The sequence below is a fragment of the Plectropomus leopardus genome, chromosome 3 (assembly GCF_008729295.1).
Source record: "Plectropomus leopardus isolate mb chromosome 3, YSFRI_Pleo_2.0, whole genome shotgun sequence".
Lineage (NCBI taxonomy): Eukaryota > Metazoa > Chordata > Actinopteri > Perciformes > Serranidae > Plectropomus > Plectropomus leopardus.
This window is the reverse complement of record NC_056465.1, coordinates 4,311,623-4,337,333: the sequence shown is the minus strand read 5'-3', so window position 1 is coordinate 4,337,333 and position 25,711 is coordinate 4,311,623. Positions and strand designations below refer to the sequence as shown.

Sequence of the window (25,711 nt, the reverse complement as noted above, 5' to 3'; positions counted from 1 at the left end):
TGGTTTTATTGTTTTCAAGCATTATTAGTTTTCAGGTTGTCCATCCCTCTTTACGTCCTTAGGTCTATACATCCATACGTCCCATTATCGTGAATGCATTATCTCAAGAACGCCTTGAGGGTATTTACTCAAATTCGTTGCAAAAGTCAACTTAGTCTCAAGAATGAACTGCTTAGATTTTGGTGGTCAGGGCTCAGGGTTACTATGACCTCACAAAACATGCTTTAACTGAGGAATTCATATGCCTATTATAACAAAATTTCATTTAAATAGTTATTAGGATAAGATAATGAACTTATGACATTTAATATCCAAAAGGTCAAAGGTTAGCTTCACTATGACATAATGATCTGCAAAAACACTTTTATGGCCATTATTCAGTGTCATAACCCAGAAACAGAAGGGGAGACATTTTGCAGATACTGAATTGGTGACACAAATCTTGGATGTAAACCTTAAAACTATGATGATTGTGGAGATCTTCTGTGCTTGACAGGAGGAGGATTTGTGCAAAGCATCCTTTTTTTCCACAGACATGGATGTAATATTTTTTTTGTTGATATTTCACAGGTAACATCCATACAACAAAACAAATACACAACTGACCCCCCTCTCCCTACATCCTCTTGTGATTACTGTACAACTTATTCAAGACAAATTAAATCCCTTTCTCAGCAAAATTAGTGCATGCATGCAGGTTTTTAAACACAGGTAAACCCACTAAACCCACTGCCAGTAAAGAGCACTCCAGCACACGAGTCTACTTTTCTGTCAGCTGGCATGTGTGTGTGTGAATCGGTTTGTTGGTGTGTCCATGCAACATGACGGCCAGGCAGGAGAACAGGCAAACAGTAGACAGCAGTTGGAAAAGAGGTCTTTGAAAACTTTTCAGTGGTTCCATCTCCTCTATATATTACATATTTAGTTTCTCTTTTAAACTTGGTGCAGACTAAGTTGGAATAATGTTTGATCGCTGCTTAGGAGGAGATGGAGGGTAATTAGTGATGGTGTGTCACTGCATCTTGCCTGTTGAGCTGAAATGTCCACGTTCAGGTGGATGTTTTGTTCCCATCAATTCCGGTTGGAGCCGGAGGCGATAAAATCCCATGTCTACTGCAGAGTCATTTGACCTGGGTGTGAATGCTGATCATATGAATTTGCATTGCATTAAAAAGCCAGATGTTAGTGTTTTGTTTGTGCAGTGGAAATTAGGTTTTACACCTGCAGTAACTATCCCATTACAAAAAAGACTAAGACAGAGTCATTATCTGTTCAAGGCCTAATCATCACAGTCCATTATGTCCTTAAAATTATTGTAATAATTTGAAAAGGGACTCTATACAACATTGTTTTTGGACTCTCTTCTTTGTAGGGTGTATTTTATTTTAACCAACTTTAAGTGAAACTTAAATTGTTGTGAATGAGTAGTTTTAGTTTTAAAGATGTGCACTGATTTGGTTCCTGTTTGTTGAAGAGAGACAACATAGATGAGTATAGGCACCCCAGCCTGGTTCGCTGTTGCTTATTTGATGAAACACAAATATGCACCATATCAGCTAAAATAATCAAAACGTTGTTGTACAGCAAGATTTTGACACTTCAACACAGGATCTCAAGATCAGTTAACCCCTTGAAACCGGGATAGAAACTTGTTTTCCTGTGCTGCGTTCAGGAACCTTTCGATAGTCTTTTAAACCTAAGTAAACAGGTTAATTTCTTTCTAAAACATAGAAAAATGACAGGCATATGGGTAATTTGGCAATACATTTCCCACAAATTGAAAGAAATTAGTAAAATGTAATAAGAAAATGACCTGAAAGAGAGAGAGAGAGAATAAAAAATATTATAACTTTAGATTTAAAATTGTTACTTTTCTCTTTTTAATTTTAGCATTTTTTCCAGTTCATTTTCAGGTTTGTTTTCCTTTTCTTTTTCTTTTTTTCATGTAATTTACTTGTAGGTTTCACTAATTTCTTGCAAATTTTTGGATCATTTCTCGATAAGTTGCTCATCACGTTTCCATGTCTTTGAAAGAAATTAAGCCAATTTGCTCAGGTTTCAAACGGTTAATAAAGACAATCCTATTGTGCTCAAGTTTTACATATTCCCAAGCAAACTTACAATTGATCAGCTTATCACAAGAGGTTTGGCCCGCAGTGAAACGGATACTGTCTGGGGCTTTTTTGGGGTCAGGAAAGTTCCCCTCTTTATTGGGTTGGTGAGACAACTTTGGATAGGAAGTGTTCAAAAACCTTTTGGAAGCTATTCATTTGCACCCACCCTTGAATAATCCAGCTGCAGGTCATAAAATGAAATGTAAGATAAATCAGATATGAATTAAGACTTTGAATTCACTTCAGATTATTTAGAACAACAGATGGGTCATCCATATTCTTATCCAGCTCGTTTCCATTTCAATACAGACATGAATTGTTTTGACCCCCTCCACAGTCTCGCCGTCTTCTCCTGATGTGCCCGAGTCAAATCTGACATCAGCGATTAACGAAGCGATGAACTCCTGAATCACCTTGTGACTGACAGGTGTGGTCAGCTCCCAGTCACTGCCTGATCACTGCCAGACCTCAGATCAGCGTAATTAGCTGTAGATTATAGCCAGGCAGTGCAGCAGGGCAAAGGAAGTGTTTCATTGAAATTATCAGTGAGACCTATTAAGCTGTGAACCACATGAAAGGCAGCCGGTGGGCTCTGGAGTGTGTCAGTGGCTGGACAGCAGAGGTGAGAGAGAAAGCAGAGCCGTGGACACAAACACACACACACACACACACACACACACACAATCATTACTGCTCGGGTGCTTTTGGCAGCACACGTCTTCAGTGTGCAGTCCTGAAATGTTTCGCCTTTGATCATCGCGGCCCTGCTCATGTACAAACACACGTGGCCTCACACAGATCTTTGTAGATGCTCCAAGTGGGACAGAGGCCTAATTCACAGTGATATTCTTAGCCGGGCCACATTTCCACAGGAATATGTTGAAAAGCTCCCCAAACTGTCGTGCACTTCCTCACCCCCGCTGTGATGAGCTCATGCTATCATGAGCTCAGCTGCTAATAACTGATTAGTCATATTAAACTAATATAAGAGCCAAATTGCTGAGTTAAAACCATAAGTCATGATGCTGTTTTAGCCTCTGATGAATCGGCCCGCTGACAAAGCATGTCACTGTCACCACCAGCATTTGGGGCGGGGGGCTCTGTGTGATGGTCAATAGGCCGGTTAGAGTCCCGGGATCTCGGGGTGGCTGTCAGTGCCCACGGGCCTCTGTTTTGCATCTGAATGATTAATCTTTCAGGCCAGGGCGTCGCAGTCTCAAAGGCTGCCTTTATCGCTCCCCCTTCAGCCCCCGCAGAGAAAAGAAAACACAACTCTGTGGTCGTCCTCCGCCCGAGCTATGCACGCAAACAGTCGAGACAGACGTACGCAGGTTTTTATTACAACACAGTCATACATACGTTTACCTGAGACACTTCTGATATGGAGCTGTCAGTTTTACGTGTATATAACTGTAAATTACTGTCTTATGACATATAGCATTTTTGCCTTGATAAGCCCACATTGTGAACCCTCCCCTTTATATTAACAACAAATCAGAAAAGACTTCTGGTTCACTGCTCTTAACTCACCATGTGTTATGTTGAATTTGTGAAGAAAACTGTTTTTTTTTTTTCAAATTTTGTTTGATTTTCCACATAATTACAAAGTATCAGTTTGTCATTCATTCAGTAAACAATAATTATTATTTATGAACAGCCCCACTATCACCACCGATACATACCCCACAAAGGAAGTACAGAATTGAAATTGAAAAGTACAGCATCAATAAATGAATTAAGCAATAACAATAAAAGTACAAAATTTGAAAAAACATATAAAATGAATAAATAAATTAATTAAAAAAAGAAAATAAATAGATACAACTAGAGAGCAAGACCACTGTGTTCTGTGTTTCACTGTGGTGCTATTGACATATGAAAGAAAGAGATTCCAGGTCTTTATAAATGCATAGGAAGTGCCAAACAGTTTTTTTTTCCAGTTTATGAAAATACAGCACCTCCTTAACCCAGCTAGCATGAGTAGGTGGAACTGAGGATTTCCACTCGAACAATGTCAGTCTCCGAGCTAACAGAGTTGTAAATGCTATCATGTCTGTATCAGCAGAAGAGAGATTAAGCAAAGCACACTAAGACATTTGTTGCATTAAATCAGGAAACACTTCAAGTAGAAATAAACCTGAAGCTATTTCGAAAACTGTAAAAAGTACTTCAACCAAAAATCACAGACGTATTTCCTGAGCAAAATAATAGCTCTGAACGTGGCAACTAATATTCCTCTCGTCCTGACAAATTTAAATATTCCAGTTTTCATATGGGTTATGTAAACAGCATATTCTGTTGGATATTCCAAATAAGGCCTTATTCTGAATTTAATATGAGATATGATATTATCCATTTCAAGGTGCATTGTTGGACATGTATAAAAAACATTCAGAATATCGAAAGACCTGCGGCTCAGTCCCCAGCTCTGCCAGTCTGCATGTTGAAGTAGGCAAGATATTGAACCCCACATTGCTGGGTTAGGGCTGTGCCGTCGGTGTATAATTGTGTATGAGTATGAGGTTTGAATTGTGTAAGTCCATTCATTTGTCTCAAGTGGGGTTTTTACTGCAGTTTGTGACACACTGCCTCTCATCTGTTTACGGTCAGCTCTGTGAGTTGTCATGGATACATTGTACACCATTGTACACAAACCTAACTAGCCAACAGTGTGCAATGCTTTGATAGAGTTGCATTCCCATATAACTCACATTTCCAAATTGAAGGAGAAAGACAGCTACTTTTAAACAATATGAAAGACTTAGATTTACAGATTTTTTTATATATGCAAATACTGCAAAACAGACCATTTTAAAAAAGGCAGCAGAAAGAATAAAAAAAGGAGGCTGTCTTTGTACTGTCCAACCGTTCCGCTACCAATGTAAAACTCTGAATAAATCCTATTTTAATGCAAAGAAGCAAAATAGCCCAATTAGCTCCAGCTGTTCCTCTTTTCTATATTTTATTTGTGATTTACATTAATCGGAGCTTGCACAGCTGCATGTAAACACGATTATTAGAATATCAGTAGAATATTTTTTACTGTTAGCCATGTAATCAGCTTAGTAAATATATTGTCATTTTCTGTATACTGGAAACAAAAATACTAGTGCAAACGTAGTCAGTGTGTCAGTCAGACGTGTCATTGAAGTTGTAGATGCTAAACTCAACCTAGAGTAGAGAGCCTTGGATCTCTGACTCCCTCCTCCTAACCCTTTCTGTCCTTCACTTTCTCTCCAGGAATATGACGAGGAGTGGGGGAAGAAGATCCAGAATGAGAAGTTCCGCTGGTACAACGGTCAGTGGCTGGAGATGGTGGAGAACCGTCTAATGGATGACACAGGAGAGCCCTTCTTGTATGGGGAGGACGGAGACTCCTTCAATGGGGACGGAGACATCCTGGAGAGACCTGACCTTTTCTACAATGCAGGTACTGAGGGCTTTAAAGGAATAGTTTTTAATTTTAGAAAAAAGGATCTGTTGCTTTTTGTTTCTAAGGGCGAGATGGGGAGATAAGTTATTGTGTATATTAAGTCGTGTTTGCGTTGTCTCATCCAGATGGGATCTTGTCAGCAGACGGTGCCATCAGTCCAGACTTCTACACTGACTTCCAGAATGGAGAGCTGGGACAGGCCGGATACCTGAGCAGGTATGGAGCTCCCCATTTGCTTAAGCCAGCACTAAGGGTGGGGTTAAATATCACTTTACCTAATCTGAATCCAGTTCGACAACCTTAATCCTTTTCAGTCATATGTTCATCATTGTTAATGACATATGGAATACACAAGGTTCAGTTAAAGTAATAATTCAACCCCCAAATGACCGTTTTTCTATCAGTTACTCAGCCTTGTGAACCATTGAATTTGTGAGGAAAACTTTGTTTTTCTCGCATTTCTCCATGATGGACAGTGTTTGCCCTAACATTTAATTAAATTATTAATTAAATATGCCTATGTTATTTATCAAATTTATGTTTCAGTCTCTAAATTAACAATAAGGTGCAAATCTTTAAATATATGCAGTGCAAAAATAAACCCTAAAAACCAATCCTGCTGCCTGAATGTTTTGTGTGTTGCTCTTTGCTATAAGACATTTTGTAGCCGCTGAGCTTAGTGAATACAGGCAGTTAGACAGCCTGGGGCTGGATGCAAAACTGGGCCAGCTATCAGACTCCATCCCAGCCCTGCACTCTGTGTGTCTGCATTATGATAATGAATGTTAGTGTGTGATGGAGGCTGTCAGCAGGGCAGGTTGTCTTTGTCCAGAAACACTGGCTGTGTCAAAGAGGAAACACTAAACTGTGAGTGTTTACCCTCAGTCGGCTCGTCCAGCAGCCAGCACTCTGCCCTCTCATATTGTTTTTCTGAATCACTATTCGCTGATGTGTGTTATTGAACCAGGCCAGGCCTGAGTCAACAGGCCTCGCCAATCCCAGAAGGCATCGCTCCACCCTCAACAGCAGTACTCCGGTTTGGAGAACTAACACTCTCCGGCTGTCTGTCTGTCTCCATGTTCTTCTTGTTTCTCTCCCTCTTTGTTTCTCTCTGTGGCTCCAGTATATCAGCTACTTTAGTCCCAATACGCCGCTGACATTCCACAGAGAAACATGAAACTGAAGCCTGGGAATTAAAAATCAATCCTGTTATCACTAAAAAGGACTTTGAGTCTGTGTTTTAGTCCCAATATCGAGCGGCAGCTAATTCGACATGCAGCTGAGATGATGAATAGTTGAGGAAATAGAGAGTTTATAGTGAGTAATTTGTCTTATTTATTATCTAACTTCTCCTTGCGTGCGATAAAGCTCGTGTCGATGGATATTTTTTTCTCCCCCCTTGCCGGCGGGAATGTTTAGTTTGGCTGCTGTTGAGAGGCTGGCTGTGACGGGCTGAATCCACGACATTCAGTCCAACGAGAGAGAAATCCCAATCTGAGTTCCCTTCACTCATTTATTTATTGTCTGTTTCTCTCTCTCTCTCTTTTTCTCTCTCTCTCACTCTCTTTCTCTGCTTTGTAACGGATACCTTTTAAATATACGGAGAGCGCTGGGGGAGTCGGCGTGTGTGAGACTGTTTTAATTTGGCCGCTGTACTCTGAGTGATCCAGGTTAACACAATAATCAAAGCCAGCTCCGCTGCTTATTTTAAACTATGTGTGAAACATGGTGTGAATGGGGCCTTTTGAAAATTGAAGTAACACTGTACAATCACCTGTATCTGAATAAAAATCAGAATAAGCTTTTATACCAAATTTATATAATGAAGAGCCTGATCGATACATTGGACAAAATTACCAGTTAATTTAAGTGTATCATATCAATTCAGTTCAATTATACTTATAAAGCCCATTCTAGCAAATCACAATTTGCCTCAGAGGGCTTTACAGCATAGGACACCCTTCTGTCCTTAGACTCTCACAGGAAGGACAGAAATGCAATAGATGTGTTTACAGAACACATCAACTAATAAAATTACAGTAATCCATATTCCATATGACAAAATGATACAGAGACAGTGAGAGACATTCATACTGTTAAGTGCAAATATGCACCACTGAAGCCCATTTAAGGCACAATTTTTGATCCCACAGTCATCAAAGCATAAAAACATGCATTATTTCTGGGTGTCATTCTGGGCTTTTGCCTCAGATTTTGTCATTTATACTATTTTCTACCTGATGATGTCATTTTTTAACCATATTTGGCGAAAATACATGCTATTTCCACTAGGTGCACTGTTACAGTCAATGTTGCTGCAAGTTATTAACATATCTCTGGCTGTAATTATTAAAAAACTACTTTGCATGTAGTAAATTGAAAATAATTCATTTTTTGTTGTTTTGTTTTGAGGTTTTTTTCATCTAAAAACATAGTGGCATCGTGACAAAAACCTGGTATTTAAAGGGTAAGAATTCTGAAAATTAATGAATATTTGGTATTTTTGATTAGGACTGATGTTAGTTTAAAAAAATGAACTACTTGAAAGTAGAAAATCATTTTAATGTATAATATTTTAATAGCCTGATTTTGAAAAGCGCATTATGTGTGCAGGGCAGTATAAGTGTGAGTATTTGACACTTTTTTGTGTTTTTTTTCCATGTAAAAACATGGTGGCATCATGAGAAAAAAACTTGCATTTAGGGTCAAATTCTAAACAATAGTTTAGGAATATTTGATATTTATGTTTAGGACTGATGTTGGTTAAAAAAATGAACTCAATGAAAGTACAAAATAATATCAATACAGTATTTTTAAAGCTTGTTTTGAAAAATGCATTTTGTGCACAGGGCGATATTCGGTGTGTGTAATATTAAAACAGGCCCTAAGGGTTAATAAGTATTTGTGTGTGACAGTAATAATCAGTTGTAGTAGCATGACTAATAGTCATTAATGTTTAGAGTATGTGCGGCTGCAGGATTTGAGAAAAATATAGGATATGCAGTAAGGTTGAATATCACAATAACAATTTCACAAGTGCACTTAGTTCTACAATTCTACAATTTCATTTAGCAGACGCTTTTATCCAAAGCGACGTACAGCACAAGCAAGAATTTAGACTTAAGGAAAAAACCCTTAGTAAGTGCAAAAAGTGCTTCAGGTGTGATTGGTCACAGGTATTGCCGTCTAGTGGCAGAAGAAGTGCCGCACACCCCCCCCCCCCCCCCCCCTTTTTTTTTTTTTTTTTTGAAACCAAAGTAATAACCAGTAGCGATCGCAGCATCTGAGATTCAACAATCTCAGTATCACTACTTACGATGACAGTCAATATACAACATCACACAACTTTGTCAGTGCTAGATAATCATTAGGTGCTGGGTTTTGGACCATCTGACTTAATCTACCCCAAAGGGCAAAGCGGAGAAGAGTCAGGTTAAGTGCCTAGCTGTTCTCAGAACAGATGAGTTTTCAATTGTTTCTTAAAAGTAGAAAGGGACTCAGCGGACCGCACAGAGTTTGGAAGTTTGTTCCACCATTTGGGAACAACAGAAGAGAAGAGTCTGGCTAGAGATTTAGAGCCGTGCTGGGCTGGAAGCACCAGACGTCTTTCGCATGCAGAGCGTAGTGGGCGAGAAGGAGAGTAGACCTGGATCAGGGATTCCAGGTAGGCTGGAGCAGTTCTTGTGATTGTTTTGTAAGCCAAGAGAAGTGCTTTGAATTTCATTCTGGCTGCCACTGGAAGCCAGTGAAGAGAAATTAGCAGCGGGGTGACATGTGCTCTTTTGGGCTGGTTGAAGACCAGACGTGCTGCTGCATTCTGGATCATCTGAAGAGGTTTGAATGAGCATGCAGGGAGGCCTGCCAGAAGAGAGTTGCAGTAGTCAATGCGTGAGATCACAAGAGCCTGAACCAGAAGCTGTGTGGCCTGTTGGGTCAGGAAGGGTCTGATCTTCCTGATGTTGTAGAGGGCATAACGGCAAGACTGAGAAACTGAGGCCACATGAACCTTAAAGGTCAGCTGGTCATCACTCATGACACCCAGGTTTCTGGCTGAGTTTGTGGGCACAAGTAGGCTCGAGTCAAGTTGGACACTGATCCGAGGCTGAACAGATGGACAAGCTGGAAAGACCATGAGTTCGGTCTTAGACAGATTTAGCTGAAGGTGGCGTTCCTTCATCCATGTGGAGATATCAGCCAGACACGCTGATATCCGAGCTGAGACCGTTCTGTCATCAGGTGGAAAGGAGAGGAAGAGCTGAGTGTCATCAGCATAGCAGTGGTAGGAGAAACCGTGGGAGCGGATCACTGCACCGAGTGAGGGGGTGTACAGAGAGAAGAGTAGGGGACCAAGCACCGACCCCTGAGGAACCCCTGTCGATAGGCCATGTGACCTAGACACCTCTCCTCGCCATGACACTCTGAAGGATCTGCCTGTGAGGTAGGACTTGAACCACCATAGGACAGAACCTGAGATGCCGATGCCTGAGTTCTGCCTTTCTGCTACTTTCACTATACTCCTGAGATACAAACAATTGCTTGTTGAATTAAAAAAAGTAAAAGGAAACACTTTCCAATATTCTTTAATTGAACAATTTGAGTATTGAACTGAACACAAAAGGCAGCAATAAAAAAGGTGATAGTTACATTTTAAAGTTCAGTTTTCTGCTATAACGGACAAATTGACATCACGATAAAGATAAAAAGCGATATATTGTTCAGCCTTAATTTTCAAGAAAAGGTCCAGGAATATTGTCAGAGAACTGTAAAATGAAATTTAAATTCATATGTAAAGACAAAGTGGGATCCCTCCTCAGTTGCTCCTCTTGATGTTTTTCCATTTTTTCTTCATTAAAAGGACTTTTTAGGGGGAGTTTTTTCTCATATGCTGTGATGGTTTTAGGACAGAGGGATGTTGTGTGCTGTAAAGTCCTCAGAGGCAGATTATGATATTGGGCTTTATAAATAACACTGAATTGAAATTGAATTGAATTCCTTTTTTGTGTATAGTTAGAGGACACTAGTCCAAGACACTTGAGGGAATTGTTGGTTAATAGTGAGGCCACTGCCACCATTGGAATAAGTGTGAGGCACACTGTAAAATGCTATCAGTAAAGTGTTTAGAAATCCAGTCCATGTGGTCTTTATGATGACTTTCAAGTGCAGAAATATAGTTTATAATTAAGGTCATTTAGAAAAAGTGTCACTGTCACAACTAACAAGTTTATTTTTTCATCGTAAAGTGTGAAGTTAACATATTTTGGCGCCGTTTTCGTGAAGAATGTCAGTGATCTTTATCAAAAATGTTTATCACGTGTTTTATGTTTAAACAAACAAAAAAAACTACGAAAAAAACATTTGGTCGATACATCATTATATCTGTATCACAATCTGCCTCAGAAATCCAGCATCACCTTTATCCACTTTGATGACATGCTATTTAAACCATTGGAAATTCATTGAATGTTCATTATACTGTGCACTACCTCTACCTGCTAGTATATTTAGTATTTTGTTGTGGTATTTGGTGGTAGTTTTTTTCAAACCAATTTTGGGGCTTTTATAGTAATTGGGCAGTTGATGATAGTATATTGACAGAACAAAAACTCAGTGGAGAGAGACGTGGTATGGCAGGAGCCCAGAGATGTTTTAGTTTTATGAAGTGTATCTTAACCACTTACCACCTGTGTTATACATTTAAAACAGTTTGTTCAGCTGTAAGACATCCAGTTCTACACATAATATGAAGTCCTTGATGATCAAATTGAAGGACTCTTTAACAAAATAACGTCAAATGTACATGAGATTTTGTAAACTCTAAATTTTGTCTCAGTATTAAGGCCTGCTCTGAATAAGTGGGCCAAATGCTGCTGTGTGAGGACAGAGGGACAGATTGTCCAGGTGTGAATAATGCTTTAGTCAGGCAAAGCAGCATGATGTCCAGTAGAGAGAGGCGTGATGGACAGACAGTGTGTGTCTGTGAACATGTGAACAATAGAGTCAGTAAGGCTGACTGTCAGGACGTGACGGGCGCCGGGGAGATAACTGAGGTAAAAATGAAGGAAGTGAAGGAACGCCATCACAGTCAGGTGAGACGTGGAGATACGTGTGGACTGTGGAGGATGCGGGGCCGAGACCTGGTTCTTTACCGGGGTCGGCGTGTTGGTTAGCTGTAACCTGAGCAGTGACAGCGGTGAGAGATCAAAGTGGGGTCCGGCTGGGGGCCCTGGAAGAGACAGATGCTGGGGGGGCAAAGGGTCACGCCAAAGGAGGAAAAGGCCTGATTCCCTTTCCTGTTCACCAGCAAGGAATGTTCTCTGCGGGATGGGACGTGTCCCCGCCGCCTCCTGCGGCCGCTCCTCTGGGGCCAAACCGGCATTTGTGGGAACACCAGGCGCCTTGTCTCAGAGACCCCCACCCACCCTCTGCTCATTTTGTCGGCGTGTCACAACACACACTGACACACATGAGGTGAGGAAGGTGACAGACAGTTTGATTTACATGTTTCAGAGTGAGAAATATCAGAAACTGTGTCAGGCGTCGTCTCTGGTCTCCAGACCTGCTGAGCTTAACGAATATTCATGCAGGTTTTACAATATTAGTTTTTTAATTGCCTTTGTTGTGAAAAGACTTAACTGTTTTACTGAAGAACAAACAAAAAATCACAGAAAATTCCAGATTGACAAAACACCAAAAACAACAAAACTTACATCTAAAATATATAAAACTTAAACTTAACTTAAACTTAATTTTTTTTAAAGAAAAACACATTAGTATGCACAGACTTTTTGTGTAGTGCTACAATTAACATTATATTATTAGTGTTAGATTAGTATTTGTTAGATTTAACCTGAGCTAACTGATGAATACCCCTGATGGTTGAGGATATGCAGCACTCACCTGTAAGCTTTAAAAAAAAACACTACTGAAATTTATTGGCAGTCAAGTGATGTTTAAATCTGTCAGACAACTGACATTTTTACCAACCCCCCGCAATATAAATCTGACAGGCTGCAAGATGAATAACGGGATAGGAAAGTAGAAAAAACACACTTAAGTTACACCAAATTTTTATTATTATATCTCTCCTTTTTCAGGTCTGATATAATTCACCTGCCTATCCCCCCTAACAGTTTTCAGATAAAATAATCTGAGAAGAAAGACTCATGATGTGGTTCCATTTTTCACAACCTGTAGAGTAAGGCCATATTTAGACATGAGCGAAAAACTCTTTCCTTTGTGTCTTTAAAAAAAATCAGTGTTCACATGACAACATTGTGAAAATTATCCTTGTGTACACGGATCTGTAAAAACAACTGAAAACATGGTAGTACTCATGCCAGGCCAGTAGTTGGCGTTGTAACTTTATAACGACACAATAGAAGAACACCAGGTGCTTAGTGTGGCCGTGTCGTGAAGTCACCGTTCTCACCAATAGATCCACGGTTCTCACAAGATCCACAGATTGCCAGTTTACATGGTGACAGAAAGGGTGGCATTTTCAAAAGATTACACTCTTGAAGCCAGTTTCAAAAGTTTGCGTTTACCTTGTTGTGTGAACAAAAGGCTGAACTGCAACAACATTTGATGCAAGAACTGCTGCCGTGTAAACGGCCCCTTAGTCGAGAATGGAGGGACTCCCAAGGCCTGAGGTGACTTCACTGATATCAGACGAACTGTCAGGTCATTCACTCAGTGTCCATCTTCAGTCCAACATTCCACTCTAACCTGTTTCTGTGGGGGAGGGGGTTTCAACTTTCCTTAACTAGCCACCAGAGACCCATGTATCCACCTGCATCTAATGTATCACCACGCCAAAATGCTGGATTTGTCAGCGTTTTAAGAGTAAAGCAGAGTCAAGAACAAGAAACTGGAATGTCAGGGGATATAGAGAAGACATGTCGATGTAGAGCAGTCTCAATAGCAGTGTCTTCTTGTCCCCCGTGGTGCTGATTGGCTAATGATTAGTCTCTCAGCAATGCTCATTGGATCTATTTCTTTTGCATCTGAAAGACTACTGTTTCATGTCACTATACAAGACCAAAAGTCAACTGGCTGGAGTGGGCTGATTCAAAGGGCTGGACTAGGAATAACAATTAATCATCAATCGATTAATGAGTCATTTGGAATGTAATCCAACATGTGAAATGCAATCGATTAATCAATAGGCTATGTAAAGCTATCAAAGTATATGCAACATGTTGCTGTGAGCTTAGATTTAGGGGAAAGCCACATCTGTTATTGTTTGAAATAAGTTTTTATTATTTATTAAAAACAATCGGTTAAATGTTTATTATATTTACCAATAATTCATTAAGGAAAGTGCTTACAATTTGCAACCCTATTCTGGTACCAGCCAACCAGTTGATATCTTTAAAATTGAATTTATGCACCTATTTCTATATAAATGTTTTATAGGCAATTAATGTAAATAAATAAACACCTTAACAGAAGAAAAGTCGGTAGTGCATGATGGATGATTTGCCCCTGATCAAAGCCTAGCATATGCTCAGACATGTTTTGTACAGTGTGTTATTTTTTCACCGTTACAGCTGTCCAGTCGTAAACAATGGCTGACATCAGGACTCGTACAAGTCCAGCACAGATCCTGAAGTCCAGGCCGGGGTGTGACCAGTCAGCTGTAGACACAGGCCGCCATGCAGGCAGGCAGGCAGGCAGGCGGATGGTGTGACTCAGAGCTCCAGTGTTCCTCCAGCCTCCTTTAGCCTGGCTCTCAAATCCCCCCTGACAGCCGTAGCGTGCGGAGAGGAAAAAGACATATTTCTGCCCAGAGAGGAGGGAGAGGAGATGGTGGTAGGGAGGGAGGCGGCAGGGGGTGAAGGCAAAACAGAGAGGAGGAGGAGATGAGGAGGGGGTAGCGGGTGGGGATATGCTGCAAGCTGTGTAACTGATCGCTGGAAGTGATTTGGCTAAAAACAACACGTCATTATAGGCGCTTGCAGGGGCAAAGCAAACAGCTCGTATTTTAGAAGGCCGGGAGAGGACGACGGGCCGGGCAGAGGGGAGAGAAAGACGGGGATACGTGTGAGACGCTGTGTCATCCATCAGAGCCCAGTTTATCCATCAACCACTCTGTCCCGACGAGGTGACCCCAGCACCAGATACAAACTCTCAGCAGCTGGTCAGAAGATGGAGCGTGAAATCAGCCCCCACCCTCTGTATCCACATCCCCATAGTAACTGATTTATACGGTGTAGATACAGGCCTTTTATCATCCCCCGCTACAGGCCCCTGTAGCCGGGCGGAGGGCAGCCAGGTCCTCTAGGTTTGGCCGTCAGCCTCCGCCCTCGTCACGGCGCTGTGTTTTGACATCTCTCCGTTTTTTATGGCTTGGCCGCTCTGCTGTTTACCCCTCCAGCTATTAGCAGTCTGTAACTCACACAGTCATTGTGGATGTCCAACACCTGCACCAGGGCAGATGAATATTACATTAACTTTTATGAGTGTTTTTTTTCTTTCACCCAGTGCTGTGACTGAGTGATTGGTCGGCCCCGGGGTGGGGGGTTTCCACAGACATGTCTGGTGTCAGAGCTCCACCTGCTGGTGGTGCTGGTGTTTTCTGGTTTCAGTCTTTATTCCAGATGTTTGGAGTCCAGCTGCAGGGACTTGCTCCCATTCAGGCACAAGAGCATTGGTGAGGTCCAACACTGATTTTGGGTGATCAAGTCAGTTGATGTTCCAGTTTATTTTTTATTAAAGGTTTTGAACTGGGTTGAGGTCAGGGCTCTGTGTGACCCTTTCTCTACTGTGCTGGCTTCGTATACAAGTTGAAACAGAAGAGAGAAAACGTTTCCATCCTGCTTGGATCTTTGTCAGATCAGAATGCAAAATTGCAAGTAAGTGTGCAGGCATAAACTTCTTCCTCATGGAAGTTTTTTTGCATCTACATGATGTGCGTATAACTACCCTTTTTTCAACAGGAGAGAGATGAAACACAGCTGGAGGCTCACTATTATAGGAAGAGAAAGTATGTGAATGCGTCCCGTCTTACTCCACCTGCACAGAAAGAAGCAAAAATATTACCAATACTGCCTCTGCCATGTTGGTCTGGTGAGGTCATTTGGAGTCAGTAACCACTTTTACACAGAGATGGTGCTACAGGGCCACAACCCCACCACACACAGAACCAAATAATTGTGGCATCATTCTGCTCAAGTGTGCGATTATACACTGCATCACAACATCACGGCATCCTGCAATCGAAGGAGGCATGACGACCGTGACGTTTAACACACAAGCATCCGCCTCTAGCATGACATAAAACATATGCATTAGCAGCACTTTCTAAACTATAACAAAGGCGTAACATGTCAGTCATAATCATTTATTGTCTGTGTTATGCGGCAGCTGATCCTGTGTGGAGGGCAGCTAGAGATTAAAAAGATGCAGGTGTGAGGTTCCCTGGGAACAGAAGCCTCTAAACTGCATTGCTTTATCTAAAACACGTCCTACTAACATGTCTCAGTGAAACACTGTAACTTTGCTCGACCTTTTGATGGTCAGGTCGAGGTTTAAAACAACTTGTAACATGTTACACTTATTGTATATATTCTTATTTTTATTCTTACTTATGTATATTTCTGTTGTTCATTGTCACATTGCACACATATTTATATTTTTATATTACATACTAGTTTTATACATTTTATCATCGCATAAGGCACAATTTTATATTTTATACACGTAACACACTCAGCACTTTATCCATATTATATTTTAAATATTCATACTCGTGCTAATTGTCTATTACTGTATTTCTACATTTTTACACACCTACATACTGAGCATACTTTACATACATTACTTTAAATATTTTCATACTAGTGTTGATTGTTTACAATTACTGTATTTCTATTTCTATTTTTATATACTTGTGATTCTTGTGATAATTCTCTATGCTGGCATCAGAGCGACTGTAAGGAACCATAATTTCCACTCGGGGATCAATAAAAAAAATAGACAATAGTTTTATAAAGACTATTGTGGGTTATATGAAAAAGAAAAGTATACTCTGTGATTCCTCATCATTTTTTTGTCTCCTCCTTATCTCTTGCTTTTGTAATTCTGTCTTTGTGTATCAGATTGTTTACATTATTTTTCCTTTTTTTGTCTTGACAGTGTGTCTGAGCAGTTCATCTCAGCAGAGCGGCCCGTCAGCGCCTACGGCTTCCGCCCCGATGAACCGTTTTTCTACAACTTCAACACTGCCCCCCGGTAAACCTAAAACCCCTCACACATATATGCTGCACAGCTGTTGTGTCCCTGATGTCCATAGCGTGCTGCTAAAACTGCATTTAGATTGTGGACCAATAGTTTCAACACTTGTCTTTTCTTTATGCATCTCTCTGCACTCAGCAAAAAAATGGATGTTAACCATCACTCAGTCTGTTAATGAGGCAAACAATCACAAGTTTTCACTTGTTTTTCTTGATAAATAATCTGTTTTATTTAAATATATGCTGACACTCATTCAGGGAAATCTCCTGCAAAAAGAAACTGAAAGCATCATCCTCTAAGTGAAAGTACGTGACTCATTAATATAGAAGTTTATGTAGAGCTTTAACCCTTACACATCTATAAATTACGGTCAGTCTTAGATTTCATTTTACCTCGACTATGAATTTGTTAATATTTTAACTTTGCTTAGTTGATTCAGGAACATGTTGTGTAACAAAGCTTAGTGTTTTTTTCAGTTTTGTGATAAACTAGGCAGCTGTAGATTTAACACTGAAGTGCACTCAGATTTCTCTGGTTTAAACGGCCAGTTTGATACTACAGAACACATATTTTGTTTCAGTTTTCTTAGTAATGTCCTAAAACAGCTCCTCAGTGTAGTTTTTACCAAACCAAAAGAGCGGGAGAAAATAGTGCATTTGTTGGGGACAATTTCCAGCAGCGAATTAATCGACATTTGGGGCTCTAGTGAATATTTGTTGCAGCAGGACGCTTTATGTGAGATCGAGTCAAAATATTATACAGTGTGTGTTCATAGATATGAAGCAAAATGTCACTCAGTGCTTAAAGTGTTCCTCATTGATGGATTTTAAGAGTTTCTGGACAGACGAAGGAGATATATAACTTATTAGTAGATGCATTTGTTGTTGGTTCGGCTCTTCATGTGAAAACTTTTAGTATCAACAGACTTTAAAGATAATATTTCAATGATTGAAAAAGTGGCCCCGGTCACCGGCTTTTTTTTTTTTTTTTTTTTAGAGGCTTAAAATTTGGAAGTATCCAGTATCTGAAAGGAAAAAGTCCAAAATGAGAGAAAACATCATCTATTATATCTACTTAATCTCTTGTGACCTCTCAGATTTATCTTTGGTCATGATAGGGGTTCCTGCCCACAGTTTATGCTGCAGGTCTGCATTTTCTTTAGTATTTCCCAGAATGTTTAATGATAATAACTCTTATTGTAGGGGAACTATAGACACCGTGATCAACTGTCTCTCAGTTGAATTACTTTCAGTTAATGCTAGTATAACACGGAGAGTCATCTTACAGCACACAGTAAGTCAAGTAGATTTGCAAATATGAAATTTGTCTACAGGAAAGCACACATTTTAACATGTAGAATACAGTTTCCATTAATAAATGTAAACTTGGAACTTTGCTTATAAGGGAATTACAGTTAGCAAGACTTCTGCTCACGTTCAAAACTTAAAATAATATTATTATAGTATTTTGAGAAAAAAAGTTGTGATAATACAAACATGAACTTGTGCATTAATGAGAATAAAGTCATATTGTTTCCAGCAAGAATAGCTGCCCAATAGTCCGCTGTGCGATTTGTTACTGCTTTGCTGATGTGGCAGACGGTCTGACAGAAACAGATTCCTCTTTGGGACTCTGGAGGAGGCAAAGTTTAAGCAGCTGTGTGTTGCTCTTCATCAGGTAGAATACTGAAACGAACTGAAAACACTTCTGTTCAGGCATAATACAGGATCATTTTGCACTGTCCCTTACTGAATCCATATGCAATTTGTCCATTTTTTTTTTTCGTACACAGAATTGTTAGATTTAGGATAATGAGAACGAGATCGCTCAAATATTTGCAGAGACAGTTCTGTATGCAAACCCACGGCCTTGTTATAACCTCTTAAAAACTCCAAACAACTGACAAAGCTAAATTGTCTCAAAGCATTATCTCTATTTACTCTATAATAAGTACCAAATGGCACAATTCTTTCAAGGAAACCTCATGAAAAAAATTAGAAAATTATGGATCATAAAATAAAGAGGAACCATTATTTTGCCTTTGCACACAAACAGTCTCTCACTGGAAGCTCTGCAGTAGACTTGAGAAAAAAAGAAAACTGAGGAGCTGGATTAGGATGTCATTTATCTTTGTTTTTTTGAATGTAATTTAAGAAGAAATGTTAACTGCCTTTATTGTCTTATCTTGAAAAATGTGTCTTAAATATGAACAAATGTAAAATAATGAACTTTTATTCCTTATCTTGTCCGTGATGTGCCTGGAGCTCTGCCGGCCCGCTGAAATATGAGATAGGTTTTTTTTGTGGTGCAATATATCAAATAAATGGAAGGCATATTATCGTAGTCCAACTGTATTTAGTATTTAATGTGTCACACATGTTGGATTACTCGCAGCTCTTTGATATTTCTCAGCACGCTGTGTCTGTGATTGGTTACAAGAAAAAGTTGTGGAGCATAAATAAATAATGGAAGCCTCATGATGTATTTGTTTTATTGGCAAATAAAAGCATTTATTGTTTGTGTTGTTTTCCCGACATTGAAACCAGAGTGAGGAGTTCACACAGAAATCATTCGAGGGTATGTTTGTTTAATAGACTTATTTTATTGTTCATATTTCCACACAATGTTTCCATTAACAAACACTCATCTGGTGGACAGTAAGTGGTGGAATGTTGTTCCCTGGACTCACACTGTAAACTGTCCTACTAACCATGTCTGTGTCAGAGGCTCTACACAGATAAAAGGCACAGGTGTTCAGACTGTAAACCGGTCTCTACGGCAACTGCATCCACATGACGGAGGCTGGTTTCCTTCATCATGTTAAGTAAGACACGTGGAGGCACTTGTAAAGGCACTTTGATGAGCTACTTCTTCAGTTTCCTTTTTAGTTGAAAAAAGTCCTTCAGTAGGTCAAAAATAATCACATTAAGGAGAAAAAATGTGCCTGAATTCCAGCTTTTACATGAATTTGGAAGTGGTCCACTGAATGTAGTCCAATATATTATAATATCTATTATTGTGATTTCTAAACAATCTAAAACTCACTCATTTAAAAAAATACTTTGTGACACAACTGAAGAGGTTATCTCATGTAGACTGTTTACAGAAACAGTTCCACATTTTGGGTGATTATTTATTTATTTATTTATTTATTTTTCCCCAAAGAGTGAGACATTCAAATGGATATCAATCTCATATCTGTTAAAGGCAGAGCAGGATTCAGGGCGTGTTGAGCTGAGATTAGCAGGGTGAAACAGCTAGACTGGTTCAGTCTTAAGTTCAATAATACACCTTATGACACCTCTACTGGTCACTAATTAACATGGATCTTCTTTGTTTAATCTGTAAAACAAAGTGGTCTCAAATATGTAAGTACAGTTACTTCACTTTGTCTAGTATTTTATTATTCTGTATTTATTTTTGCCAGTTTATACATTGTATTTGACCACATTTCAGAGAAATCTGGTTGTTAAAAGTACATTTGGCTGCGGTTAATTAATGTCTGCAGGACTTTTACTTGTAATGCTGCATTTTTATACTGTGCAGGGTTTCCTACACATTTATTTGTGGTGGCCAGCCATCATTAAAACATCTGCTGCCACAAATAGATTTTCTATTTCTGCGGCTGGGCCGTTCAGTAACGCTTTGTAACTTTGTAATACACCACAGACAAACACAACGCGCATGTGCACATTGCCAGTTTACATGGGGACAGAAGGGATGGCATTATAAAAAAATTTCACTCTTGAACCCCATTTCAAAAGTTTCCGCTTTGGACCCCCAAAATGCTGTTCTTTGAATGAAAGGCCATGCAATAACTATTGCCTTGTAAATGGCCCTTATAGAGGGGATGATACAGTTATACGAAGGGACACACAGGCATATAAAAAAAAATAAATTACTGTTATCGTCGTTGTTCACCCCACCACCCCTTTTTTTTTCTTAAAGTTGTAAGCCTTCACCAAGAAATAGTTTCAATATCTAGCTCCCTATAAAAGCTACTTATGTATATATTTTTTTTACATTTCTGTTTGTGTAGAGATTAAAGAAGCATATATTACAGCATGTTATCACTGAACTTAGGTATGGGTGAGCCAGGCTGCTGTCACTCTTCATGCTGAGCTAAGCTACATCCTGACTGCAGCTCATGTACAGACCTGAGATTGATATCCATCCTCACATTCTTCTCTCAGGAAGAATGTAAGTGAAACTTTTAAAATGTATAACTATTCCTTTAAAATATATTTAGAATCTACCAGCATAATGAAATTTCCAGAAACTTCTTCACAATCTTTATAAAACAGTTCCACATCAAGGTTTTTTTTTAAAGCAATTTGGTGCTAAAATAATCGTAGTGTTAAAACAAAAACATCTAGTGACTGAATAACAGACCTGGTGGTTTCCTACACCTGACGCAGCTGATATATTGATTTGTGTAAATGATTAGTATAAATAATTTACCATAATTCATGCATATGTGTTTAAAAAAAGGGTTCATGGAAGCTTTTGTGAATTTCTCAGGAGTCTTTTCCATTTTCTGCTCTGAGAGGAAAAAACTCCAGGTCAGTTTGAGGCAGTGCAGATGGGAGCGACTGTTCTGTTCTGGTAATCATTTGGTTCCCTTCAGTAGAACATCCTACTTATGATGCTTCATTCCTCCAGTTTTGGAATTCCACTTGGGTAACGCTGCACCAGCTCCTCCACCTCGATCACCTCTGACACCAGGTCACGGATCTCCTTGATGCTGTCAATGGGCTGCACTTCTGGGCTGGGGGGTGTTTCCTCTTTGGCGAGCTGAGAGCTTTGACCATCTGCTGCCTCCACCGATGGCCCCACGCTCGCACCTGCCTCAATGTCCCCACCGACCTCGCCGCTCACAGCCTCTGTCTGGGCCCAAGGAGACGGCTCATTGCTTGCAGTTTTGTCCTCGTTGGCATAATCTGAGCTCACGGGTGATATGGTCGTTTCATCCTCTAAGACGTCGGAGGTCGTTGAGACTTCGTCTTCGCTGCTCTGCGTTGTTTTCACACCCTCCATGGACTCCACATCCGATGGAGGCGACTCGCTTCCTACAGACACGTCCAGGGAGTTCGGGTCTGAGACGGTGACTGGTTCTGCTTCCTGGTGCTTGAGGTCCAGGCTGATCTGTGCAGGTGTGAGTGCTGGCGTTTGACCACTAGAGGGAGCCTCTAACTTGATTTCAGAGCTGCGAAAGTGTGTCTCCTCTTCAGTTTGGGAACCAGTGTTTTCTGCTGAAGTGTTAACCGGATCATTAGTAGGATCAGGACTTGGTACAGGAGCTTCTGTCTGTGCTGCTGCTGCTTCTACGTCTGTCTTTATGCTTTCTACGACAGTCGGGCTTTCTGACAAATTGATTTCCGCCTCTTTCGGAGTGTCTGCGCTCTGTATCAGAGACTCAGCAGCCATCCTGACTGTTTCTGTTTTGACAGAAATGGCTTCCTCTTGGACCACAGTGTCTGGAGCTGCTTCTACATTAACTTGCTGTGTCTCATTCTGGTTGGTTGTGTCTGCTACAGCTGGAGTCTCAAGTGCAACCGGAGTGTCTGCTTTCACAGTTTGGACGACCTCTGGTTTTGGTGCTTCCACCTCCTGACTGATGGCGACACTCTGAGCTGCATCTTTTTGTTCAACCTTCCCCAATGGTGTTTCAGTGATGGTCACGTCTGTTGTGGTTTCACTATGCAGCACGCTGTTCTCCTTCTCCTGCTGCTCCTCCTTCTCAGGGCTGGACGACAAACCGTTGACCGTGAGTGGAGATGGGGGCTGGGGCTCAACGGAGGTTTTGGCGGGGGCGGCGAGAACCATGGCGGGACTTCCCGGAGTGGAGACAGGAGGGGAGGAGAGGCTGGAGCGGCTGGACTGACTCAGCAGGTCTCTGCTGTCATTGAACAGGTTGTACTTCTTCAGGCTGGCTGCCTCCTTCACCACTGCAGGAGAACACAGGAAGGATTAGAGGCGTCTCTGTGAGGCACAGTGTGTTCTGATAGTCAGAGTTCTGTCATCTTTGTATCATACCTTTGGTGACCTCCTTGTCCAGAATTTGCAGGAGGATGTTTTCATAGACGTTGTCAACATGGATGAAGTTGGAGTGGTCGCCATCGATGGACTGCTGGAGACTCTGAAGCTCCTGTACAGAGAAACATGCATGAGTCATCCTCTGAAACTCGTCACTAAGTAGATTTCCATGACAGATCTGCTGAAAACGTAAGCAATATTTTTGAAATGTCAATAAAACACAACTGCAAGATGACTGCATTTCCACTGAGTGATGTTATGCGACTTGTTCTCTCGTGATAACACTACCACAATGCAATTCTATTGCAGCCACCGCACTAGCCATCATTATTTCCAATCGAAGACGACATAGGCATGTTTTGTGAGTGATAATGGAAAGGTGGCCCTCTTATACATGAGAGCAGCAACATATGAGGGATTTCTGGGAGGTGATAGTCCACGATTTCACAGAGGAATTGTGGATTCAAAACTTCTGATGTGATCCGCTCAACTTTTGAAGAGTTATGTGATGCAATAACACCTCTTGTAGCTCCTGCTGCATCATGAGGGAGCCAGTTCCTACTGACAAGCACACAGCCATAGCATCATGTGACCTAGAAAAGCCAAAAAAGTGTATCCATTGCAGTTTTGCGAAATATGGCTTTTACCAATTGCCTGAAATACCACCAATTGCGAGCACAAAAACCTTTTTTATGATAAATGGGAGTTGTTTTTTTTAAATTGACATCTTTCCATCAGGCATATTTCATATTTGCAATTTTAATGTGCGCAATTTGAGGGTTGATGGAAACCCACCTATTGTTACAAGTCTTGAGGAATGTCCACTAGAGCTTTTGCGTGTTAACTGAATGTTCATTTCACAACTATAACAAGGCATGTCCACTATATGTGACCAATTTGACTTAATTTGCGTCTGCTCTGCTCCGCTGGTCGCTTGTGTTCACCTACAAGCCCCTGCTACCTGCTTTACAAGCTCCACACAAGAGTGTTTTCTTGGAAAATTGCAGTTGTGAGGTTGTTGGTTGGATGTACTGCCAAACTCATGTTAACAACATTCCAGATGGTTTATGGTAGTGAAATGAGCATCTAGTTCACAGGTAACAGCTCTGGTGGCATGAGTCACTGCTCATTTTTTGTGACTAGGCACACCTGTGTTGCAATGATGCTTTTTAATCAGCATCTTGATATGCCACACCTGTCAGGTAAATGGGTTATCTTGGAAAGCAATTTAGAACCAAAATTTGAAAAAATATATTTATTGAGGGCAGAAAAAGTCTTAGGTCTTTAACATACACCTGTGAAAAATGGAAGCAAAAACAAAAGTGTTGCATTTCAGTCTTTCTTCAGGGTACAAACAGGATGTGTTGTGAGTGTGAGACTCACTGTTTTGCAGGTGGGGGCCAGGTTCTTCTTGATGAAGGGCAGAGTGATGGAGACGAGAGCCTCCCTGGAGATCCTCTTCCTCACTGTGCTGCTGTCATAATCATATTGCTGCAGGACACACAAAGAACAGACAGGACTCATCACTTCATGTTCCAAAGGTCTTTGAAGATTTGTCCACTACTTTTCACAGATAAGACCATCAAAATCAGCACCTAAAGTGACAAAATGCAACACAAAAAACCTCATAGTATAGTATGTATTAAAAAAAAATCGAATTATTCATTTTATTTTATTTATTTTATGTATACACTGTAGTGTACTTTGTAAAAAAAGAAAGGAAAAAAAGTCAAAGCATGTTTTAACAATGCAAATAAAAGTCCATAGTATACTTAGTAATAAAAATCAATCAAAAAATCATATTAAAGCATGCCTTAGATATGCAAAAAAGAACAACAAAAACATTTCATCATAGTATACTATGTAATAAAAAAAAAGAAAAAGAATTCATAGTTTAACATGTCTTAAAAATGCAAAATAGCCCTGACTGTATGTATGAAAAAATTAAAAGCATTGTTTGGCCTTAAAAATGAAAAAATAAAACTCCATCAACACATCATTTGCTATAAAAATTACAAAAAAAGTCAGAGTATGATATGTCATTTAAACAACGCAGGGAAAAATTCATACTATGATATTTCTTCTAAACGCAAAAAAAACCCCAATGTCTTAAAAATGCAAAGGGAACCTAATTGTATAAAATACAAAAACAAAACAAATTCACAGTATTGTATGCTATAAAATGCAACAAAGAGGTCATAGTATAGTGTGTCATAAAAATCTGGACAAAAACATTATAGTATAGTTTTATGAATGTGAAAAATCTCAAATAATGTCTAATGTCACAAAAATGCAAAAAAAAAATGTAATGTATAAAAAATGAAAATGAAAAGAAATGTATAAAAAAATGTAAATGTATAATATATAAAAAAAACTTTGTCTCCAGTTGACCCAGTATAATATGTCATGAAAAAAAAAAGAAGAAAGCCATGGCATAGTATCTTATGTCATAAAAATCAGAAATCAGTTTATGAATGCAAAAAAAACCCTTATTGTGTAGTATGTAATAAAAATGCAAAAAAAGTCATTGTATAGTATGTAAAAAAATGCAACAAGAACATTATTATATACTATAAACTGTACTATTACACTATACTGCTACTAAATATACTATATAATATTGTATAGTTCACAATACAGCTGCTAAAAAAAAAGGCATGTATAGTATGTCATAAAAACTGTCATAGTTTAGTTTGTCATAAAAATGCATAAGAACATCAAAGTGTAGTATGTCATAAAAATGTGAGAAAAAAATTGTAAAGTGTTTATTAAAAATGCTAAAATGTCATTGTATAATATGTCATAAAAATCAGGTGGAAGACATCATGGAAAATAGTATAGTACATCGTACAATGAAAAATAATCACAACAATAATAATAAGGTCACACTATG

The 25,711-nt window shown here is 39.7% G+C and overlaps 2 protein-coding genes across 2 annotated transcripts in view; one reads left to right on the top strand and one right to left on the bottom strand.

The window, feature by feature from the left end:
• kifap3a (kinesin-associated protein 3a) overlaps nt 1-19,259 on the top strand; it is a 49,906-nt gene extending 30,647 nt beyond the window's left edge. The window contains exons 18-20 of the mRNA XM_042513200.1: nt 5,355-5,544; nt 5,673-5,763; nt 16,684-19,259. Of these exons, the coding sequence (XP_042369134.1) occupies nt 5,355-5,544; nt 5,673-5,763; nt 16,684-16,783 (381 nt within the window). The 3' untranslated portion in view covers nt 16,784-19,259. The remainder of the gene's footprint in view (nt 1-5,354; nt 5,545-5,672; nt 5,764-16,683) is intronic.
• A 105-nt stretch (nt 19,260-19,364) lies between these two features.
• Nucleotides 19,365-25,711, bottom strand: part of niban1a (niban apoptosis regulator 1a) — a 54,760-nt gene continuing 48,413 nt past the window's right edge. The window contains exons 12-14 of the mRNA XM_042513191.1: nt 24,202-24,309; nt 22,819-22,930; nt 19,365-22,730 (exon numbers count right to left, since the gene is read on the bottom strand). Coding sequence (XP_042369125.1) covers nt 21,433-22,730; nt 22,819-22,930; nt 24,202-24,309 — 1,518 coding nt within the window. The 3' untranslated portion in view covers nt 19,365-21,432. The remainder of the gene's footprint in view (nt 22,731-22,818; nt 22,931-24,201; nt 24,310-25,711) is intronic.